Raw genomic sequence first — 8,494 nt, 5'->3', positions numbered from 1 at the left:
AGCGGCACGTTTTGCCGGAGGGGATAGGCGCATTGACCCTATGCTCCGATCAACAAAAGGGGTTGATGCAAGCAGTGCCTAAAGTAATGCCTATTGCAAACCATAGCTACTGCATGCGTCACCTCGCCGCCAATTTGTATACCGACTTCAAAGACCCTTTACTTAAGAAATTGTTCTTGAGAGCTGCTAGGGCTTTGAGAGAGTGTTTTCATAAACACAATGGAAAAAATTAAGGCGAGGAATGAAAATGCACACAACTGGATAGCCGCTATTCCTAAGGAAAACTGGGCTAGTTTCTACTTCAAGAGGGAAAGATATGATGTGTTGACCACCAATAGATCGGAGTGTTACAATGCAGTGCTAAAGGATGCCAGAAAATTGCCGATTGCAGCTGCGGTGGAGCTGACTCGTTTTAAGAGCTCCGAATACATACAGAAACGTCAAGCGATGGGCTTTGAATGGGAAACAAAGTGCACGCATTATGCAGAAAAACATTTGGGACTGGCCAGGGAACAGGGTCGCGGATATGATGCTTATCGAGTAGGTGTGAACGAATTTGAAGTAAGGTCCCGTGATCATCATGATGTCGTAAACTTGCTGCAACAAACCTGTACATGTCGTGACTTCCAAACGCTTGGGCTTCCGTGCGGACATGCCATGGCAGCCATTACCATCACGGATTTTGATGAGTACGATTATTGCCATAAATGGTTTCGTATAGAGATGTATCGGGAAACGTACTGTGAGGTGTTTCACCCTACAGTAGATCGCACTCAATGGGAAGTGCCTCCAGAACCTCATTTTTACAACTGTAGAAAACCTATTTCTTTCCTAAAATACGAACTGAAATACAAAAAATAAATAATCATAGTGTCTCCGAGAAACCTTTATTTTATAACAAATTGAGTTTGTTAATCATCAAAACATTTCGATAGGAGTACTTGTTGAACCCTTGGGCTAACAATCTCCTCCTTTTTTATGATGACAAACATAATTTGTTTTAGGGTAGGAGCTCCCCTATTAAGGCAATACTTTTAATGATGGAAATTTTATTGCAAAATTATAAGCATAGAGCTTTGCTCCCCCTTAATATATGCATATTATTATGACTTGGGAGCTCAAATATTCTCCCCCTTTTGTCATCACCAAAAAGGTGGAACAAAAGAAAAGAGGGTAGGTGTGAGCCAATGAAAGTGCATACAACCAGTCAAAGGACATAGCATCCACGACACATCATAACAGTGACAGAATTATATAAAACGGAATACATCCCAAAAAGATCAAACTGACTATAGAAGCATCTACCTAAATAGGATCCATACAACCCACTGATAATCCAAAGACTATAGAAACATATAGATAAGCCTAATATAAAGAGAAATATGAGCAAGACAGTAATTTTCATCAGAGAACTAGAGCCATCTACTGCTCCAGAGGAGGCGGTGGCTGATGAGAAGAACTGCCCGGCGCCTGGCCCCACTGACCACTGGAGATGTAGCGATAATAGGCGGCCCACTGGTCATCAAAGTGGGAATTCATGGTGTGGAAGCGAGTCGAAATCGCAGAGTCGACATGGGTAGACAACTGCTGAAACTGAGAGGCCATGGATCGCTCAATGGCCTCCTGCATGTGAGCCAAATCCTGGCGAGTGCAGAATTGAGATGTATCTTGTGACGGCTGAGGTGCCGGTGCAGCCTGGTCCTCGGCTTCGTAGCCTCCTCCATCGTGACAATCGATGTCAATCGCTGCTTCATTAAGAGCCATGCGGTTAAAGGTCGGAACATCAAACGGGGCAGTAGGAGTCATGGTCATCTCTCCATCCAAGGTGATGCCGAAGTGGCGGAAGACACGGGTGAGAATCATGCCATATGGCAAGGAAGAGCGGTAGCGTTCAGGGGTCTGAAACATGTAGCGAAACATGATATATGGCAGACAAAGTTGGCGGCCCTCTAGGATGCTGTAGATAATATATGCCTCTAAGGGTCTTAGGGCTTCACGCATCCCACCACGAGGTATGAAGATGTGGTACGTGAAGTTATGGAGCATGCGCGCAACCTGAATGAGGTCGGCAGATTGTACAGGCATATTAGGGTGGTAGCGCCGTGTTATCCGACCATACACAGTGTCATGATCAATATCATCAAGTGAATGCATCCCATCTTCCTGCCAAAAATAGTGTAAGAGGCCCTCATGGCTAATCCCAAATATTGTGGCAAAAGTCTGATAGTTGAGTTTGATGACAATTTTCTTGATCTTAGATTCGATTTTGAAGAAGGAAGGGGAAATGGTGAGATTGGCATAGAAGAGACGCACCAATCGAGGGCAAACGGGTTCGTTGATGTGAAGGATGGGTGTCCAATGAAGAGCATCAAATTTGGCCTTTAAATCAAAATTTTCAAGGACAGGGGGATCAATGTACCTACCGGTGAGGATGCCCCTAGTGCCGACGTCGGCCCAGAGTTTCTTGGCCTTATCCCCAGTGAAATAGGAGTTTGGCACAACCTTGGCAACCACAGCCTTGGCCTTGGCCTTCTTCCGTGAAGGCCCTTCTTCCTCATAAACTACTTCAAGAACGTATTCGGGGTCTTCAAGTTGGGAGGAGCCTCCGATGTTGAGATTTTTGGTTTTAGGAGGCATGGTGAGAGGAAATGTGGGTGGAGAGAAAAGGAATATGTAAAAAAAAGAGGAATACCCCTAAAATGGAGGAAAAAAGGAGAATTAGAGAAGGGAATAAAGAAAAAACAAAAAATGGGTGAAATGCTAGGGTTTTAGGAAGACGAGAGGGATTTGGAAGGGAGATGAGGGTTTTGGAGGAAGATGTAGGGAGAAAATGACGGAAAAAAGAAAAATGGAGTTAGGGTTTGAAGAGAAGTGGAAGGAAGGGGGAAAGAGGAGAAGAAAAGTAAAAAAAATGAACCGGGTCCACGGTTTTAACGGTGCTGGGGCGATTCTCGGAGCTCCGAGAATAGAAGAATTTTGTTTCCTTCTACTGGCCCCATTCTCGGAGTTTCGAGAAAGTTTCTCGGAGCTCTGACTTTCACCCTGATGGAATATCGGAGTTCCGAGAAGAGACAGATTAAATTTATTCCTACTGGCCCGAATATCGGAGTTCCGACACAAATTCTCGGAGCTCCGAGGCTGACCTGGACGAAATCTCGGAGTTCCGAGAAATTGTCTCGGAATTCCGAGAATCTTTCCAGGATTCGTCTGGCCATATTCTCGGAGGTCCGAGACAAAATCTTGGAGCTCCGAGAATTTAATTTAATTTTTTGTCAGGAGGACATACCAAGTACAAAACATGATCTAAATGCATGAATTGTCTTTTGCCGTACAACCTATTTAAATTGTGGCCCATCAAATGGACGTTATGGGTCTTCCTATGGTGTGGGGTGGACAGTCCATTTGGAGAGAAGGGGGTGGCCATTTGGAGAGAAGGGGGTGGCTGTTGTCATAAATGGTGTTCAATTTATGAACAAGTTTGAGGAAGAATTTTTTTCTTCCCAACAATTCAAGCAACCAAAGAAAAAAGGAATTATTTTTTTAACAGTGATAACTAATTTTCCCACCAATCTCCCAGGGAGATTTTTGTACTAGAAAAGTCCCAAGAACGGGCAATTTGGGGCTCTATCAGACAATGTCCTAACATTTTCACCTACAATAAAAATATAAATACCCGGAAAAGCACAAAAAACAGGGCTCCCACTGCCAACTATGACGATGAAAATAAATTAAAACTACAGAAAATAACCACAATTCAATACAAATAAATCATATTTCCATCCAATAGAAATATAAATTCCCCCAAAACTTTATGAAGAAATATTTGATAATTTTCAAAGTCCTTTACCATATTTCGCAATGAACCCAATGCCACAACCACCATCACTTGACAGAACTTGATTTTTAATTACAAATACATAGTTGTCAGTATGTTAAGATACAAACAAACCCTCCCTCTGTGTCTCTACAGCCTACTTTCTGTCCAACACATATGCGCCCAACAATTACAAATAAATTTACCCCATTTTACCCCATTTTGCTTACAAATAGACACAAAACTTCACTGCAAAGACCATCAATGTCCATCCTGTTTACAACATCCATCAGAACTTCAAGAGCTCTTCTTCATTTTTCACTTATATACCCACTTAAGAAAATCGCCACAGTCCCCGAACTCTCGGTGCAAGAATCTTTCGCACGGCTGCAGCCGATAAGCGGGAATGTCACACTTGCTGAAAGTAAATGGATCCTTTGCATACAGATGGTCGATCGCTTTAAGCACGAACAGACCACAGTCGAACCTGCATAACAACGGTTGTATTGAGCGAATCAAAATCATAGCCTACAAAAATAAATATTTAAATATACTGACCCATTGGCATGTTGTGGGAAATTGTACATCTGAGCATATTGAAAATGGTCTATATCACAGCCCCTTTCCTTGAAGTACTCCTTCAACAACGCAACCTGCAAGTGGTTAACATTGACAAGTTTAGGAAACATAAGTGTTATACGTATAGATTTATAAGTAGGAAAACATTGAAGATGCTAACCCACTTACGGTCAATCCTGCTCGTTCCTGGAACTCCATTCCTTTACACGAATTGCATTCGTGGAAGATTTTGGTGACCATATCGACAATCAGAAGAACCCAGTGGTTGTCTTCACATAATGGTAATAGTACCATTTGTCTATCTAAGCATGCATGACCCGGGGATGGGCAAAAGAAAATGAGCATCCAAATCCTGACTCACCGCATCTACTCCTAACCCATCACATCTAGGGAAGCAGTAACATCCGCATGCACAACTACAGCTAAGCAGGTAATAGTAGATATGATAAGCGGGAAAGCAGTAAATATCTACAGCTAAGCATATGATCATGATAAGTAAGCAAATAAATGTCACAGCTAAGCATGTGAAACTAAGCACACAAGGAATAAGCAAGCTGAAAGTAAACACACAAGGAACCAAAGACAAACACACGATGAGCTAAAAGATGCGAGGAAAGAAAGGAATCAGAAAATAGATGGTATGCGCAAACCCAAAATGCCAGGGAAAAGAAAATGGGACATACGATAGACTCGGGGAGCGATTCTAAAGGAATCGAGCTCAGTGATCCTGATCCGCTAAAATCGGACAAGTCTCGCGATCGTCATAGCCTATCGTTGGGCTCAGCGAGGACAATCCCTGTAAAGGGGCCATGCTACGTCGTCGCCCGTCCCAAAACCCGATAAAACGTCGAAAAACCAATAAAACCGGCAAACCACAATCAAAATCGGAAATGAAATGAAAAGAAGGCTCCGAGTGACCCGGCAATCACCATCCTTGCCCATTTTGGTTTTTGTATTTTTGAGAAAGCTTGAAAGATATTTTTGGATGCTGAAATGATTTTTTTGAAGGGTTTAAATGATTTTATTGAAAAGTTTGACTGAACTTAGGATGACGGTCCCAAGCTGCCTACGTATCCTGTGAAAAGGGATCAAGCCAACGTAGTTCGAAACAGCTTTTCGAAGAACGTTTTGAGTGTTTTTTGATGTTTTTGTTGTTTTTGTTATTCGATTTTTATGAGTTTTTATCCCTTTTGATTGAAAGAGGGTTTTGGCTCAAGAGGTTGCCGTCCGTCATCGCCTAAACCCGACAAAGCGTTCCCAAAATCGAGGGAATCCCGAAGCTCGAGTAGGATCCCTAAGAACGTATGAAAAGATGAACCCGAAGAAGGAAAGAAATTAATCCCTAACCCTTTTGCACTTGCTGCTACTGCTCTTAATTAGAGGATCAGACAACGCAAACGGAGTACAGACACAACATAAACCAAAGCAAAAAATGCAGAACCTAAATCATGGAAATTGATATGCCAAGTACCAAACCCACATGCATTTGTATATCCTACAGACATGAAAATGAGCCAGCAGGGAATTAGAGAGGAAGAAAATGATGGATTTACCCCTTTGATAGAGCTCTAGTCTCCTCTAATCCTTGCTTTTCGATGGCCGTGAGAGCGATGATCGGCATGGATGATACTGGCAAGGTTGGATTCGGCGAGAAAATGGTAGAATCCCCTTGCTCGATCTCTGTGTGTATTTTCCCCAAACGACAATGGAAAAGATGATGATGGAGGTAGAAAAAGAAGATGGATGGGCTTTGAAAAATGGCTAAAATTAATGGGTTTTGAAGGAGATGTAGTAGGCAAAGGAGGGAATGGGGGAACCTGCCAAAACCCCTCTCTCTCTTAGCTCTCTCTCTCTCTCTCTATTGCTCTGTTTTCTTTTTTCTTTTTTCTTTTTTTTTTTACAGAAAGAAAAAGAGGGTTTGAGGGTTTGAGGGAGGCCGGTGGTGGTGGCTATGGGTTTTCGAGGTGGGTTTGGGGTAGAAATGGGTTTCGGTTTTTATAGGTGGGGGTCGGAGAAAATGAGGGTGGAAGAGGGTTTTCGAAGTGTGGAGATGGGTTTCGGTTTGGTGGTGGTTGGTGGTGGTGGGTTTCAGTTTTTGGAGGTGCAGAAAATGGGTTTCGGCTTTGAGGGTTGAGGAAGGTGAAGGTGGAGGATGGAAGAGGACTTTCGAAGGGTGGTGTTGGGGTGGAGATGGAGGTGGAGGACGGTGGTGGTGGGTTTTGGCTTTTGGAGGTGCGGAAAATGGGTTTCGGCTTTGGGGGGTTGAGGAAAGTGAAGGTGGAGGATGGAAGAGGATTTTCGAAGTGTGGTGTTGAGGTGGAGATGGAGGTAGAGGTAGAGGGTGGTGGTGGTGGTGGTGGTGGTGCCGGATTCCGGTAAGGCCACCGGAATCAATGGAGGTTGGGGGTGAGTTTGAAATGGGTTTAGATGTTGAAAATTGAGGAGGTAGGGGGTGGCTGTGGTAAGAGGGTTGGGTGGTGGAAGGGTTGGGTGGTGGTGGAGCTAAGGATGGTGGTGGAGCTGAAGATGGTGGTGGCCGGTCTCCTCCTTTTCTGCTACTCTCTGTTTTTGTTTCTCTCTCTCTGTCTCTGTCTCTGTTTCTCCTCTCGGTGGCTGAGGGTGGAGAGTAAAAAAAAAGAAGTGGGTTTGGAATAGGGTTTTGAGGTTGAGAATGGTAGCTGGTGGTGGCGCGGTGGAGATGGAGGTGGAAGATGGGGTTTCGAATTTTGGGGGTGGGGGGGGGGGGTCGGAGATGGTGGAGGTGACCGGCGGCTATGGGTTTGGTCGGAGATAGAAGGAGAAGAAGAGTATGGGTGGTGGTGGAGATGATGTGAAGGAGGTGGTTGGGATGATGGCTTCTTCCCTCTCTTGCAGCTCTCTCTCCCTTTTTTCCAGAAAAAATCGGCCCCCCCTTTTCTCTACGAGATTTTTTTTTATAGCTAGGGTTAAAACCCTCCTCCTAATCTCAGCCATCCATTCTCCTTTTGATCCTATGGCCTATGTCCATTGCTCGTCCAATTCTTCTAAAATTTGTAGGGACACTCTCGGAGAGGTTAACCATCCTGGGAAAATTTGTATCAATTAGTGAACACTGTGGGTCAATAAAATTTTGGGGTTTCTTCGCATTCAAGGCTCGGTTCTTCAAAAATTTCTGGACTCAGCTTTCGGGAATTTATTCGATTTCGAAAATTTGGGTCAGGTCAAAATGAGGTGTGTACAATGCGATAAGTGATATGTACATGAAATCAAATCGTATTTCTCCATTCCACAAATTAACGTAAAAAATATAACCCTAGCATAAATCCAGAAGATGGTCATAAAGTTCAAAGTCATGGGTTTTCAGCTACAAAAATGGGGTTACTAGTACCTAAGAGGGGCTTCTCATGGGCAATATAGAGGAGCTGTGCATGGTATTACAGAAGGGATTATGGGCCCTAAAATGGGGTAGAAGAAGAATCCATGGAGGGTCCATCGAATCCAGAAGATGGTCCTCAAATTCAAATTCAGGGGTTTTCAGCTACATAAATGGGGTTACTAGTACATAAGGGAGGCTTCTCATGGGTTTTCAGCTACCGAGGTGGGGTTAGTAGTACCTAAAGAGGGTTTTGAAGGGCAATATAGGGGATCTCCACATGGTATTGAAGAAGGTGTTATGGGTCCTTAAATGGGGTAGAAGAAGTCCCCATAGAGGGCCCATCAACTGCCCACCATGGTCCCCAATTTCACAGAAAAGGGTTTTCAGCTATCTAGGTGGGGTTACTAGTACCTAAAGAGGGTTTTGAAGGGCAATATAGGGGAGCTCTACATGATATTGAAGAAGGTGTTTTTGAAATCCCATTTCTCCACTCCACAAATTGTAAAAATAAAAGACGAGCATTTGCATTTATTTTACTCGGTAGGTGGAAATGCGGTAAGTGATATGTACATGAAATGAAATCGCATTTCTCCATTCCACAAATTAACGTAAAAAATAAAACCCTAGCATCAACAAATAGCATGCAACTCTATTTTACTCTGTAGGTGAATTTGCAGTAACATACGCATATATGAAATGAAATCCCATCTCTCCATTTCACAAATTAATGTACAAAATAAAACCCT

General features: G+C 43.4%; 1 protein-coding gene across 1 annotated transcript; it reads left to right on the top strand.

Moving 5' to 3' along the window:
- The first annotated feature begins 219 nt into the window (after nucleotides 1–219).
- On the top strand, nucleotides 220–861 carry LOC143856610 (uncharacterized). Its single transcript, XM_077366876.1, has one exon. The coding sequence runs from the start codon at nucleotides 220–222 to the stop codon at nucleotides 859–861; it is 642 nt and encodes a 213-aa protein (XP_077222991.1).
- The last annotated feature ends 7,633 nt before the right edge of the window (nucleotides 862–8,494 follow it).

This window comes from Tasmannia lanceolata, unplaced genomic scaffold, assembly GCF_043159265.1.
Source record: "Tasmannia lanceolata isolate RefF3 unplaced genomic scaffold, GAP_Taslan_0.1 ptg000023l, whole genome shotgun sequence".
NCBI classification, from domain to species: Eukaryota; Viridiplantae; Streptophyta; class Magnoliopsida; order Canellales; family Winteraceae; genus Tasmannia; species Tasmannia lanceolata.
This window is presented reverse-complemented; position numbering and strand designations above follow the sequence as displayed.

Excerpts from the sequence above, each read along its gene's own strand:
- LOC143856610 (XM_077366876.1), top strand. The coding sequence starts at position 220 with ATGGAAAAAATTAAGGCGAGGAATGAAAATGCACACAACTGGATAGCC.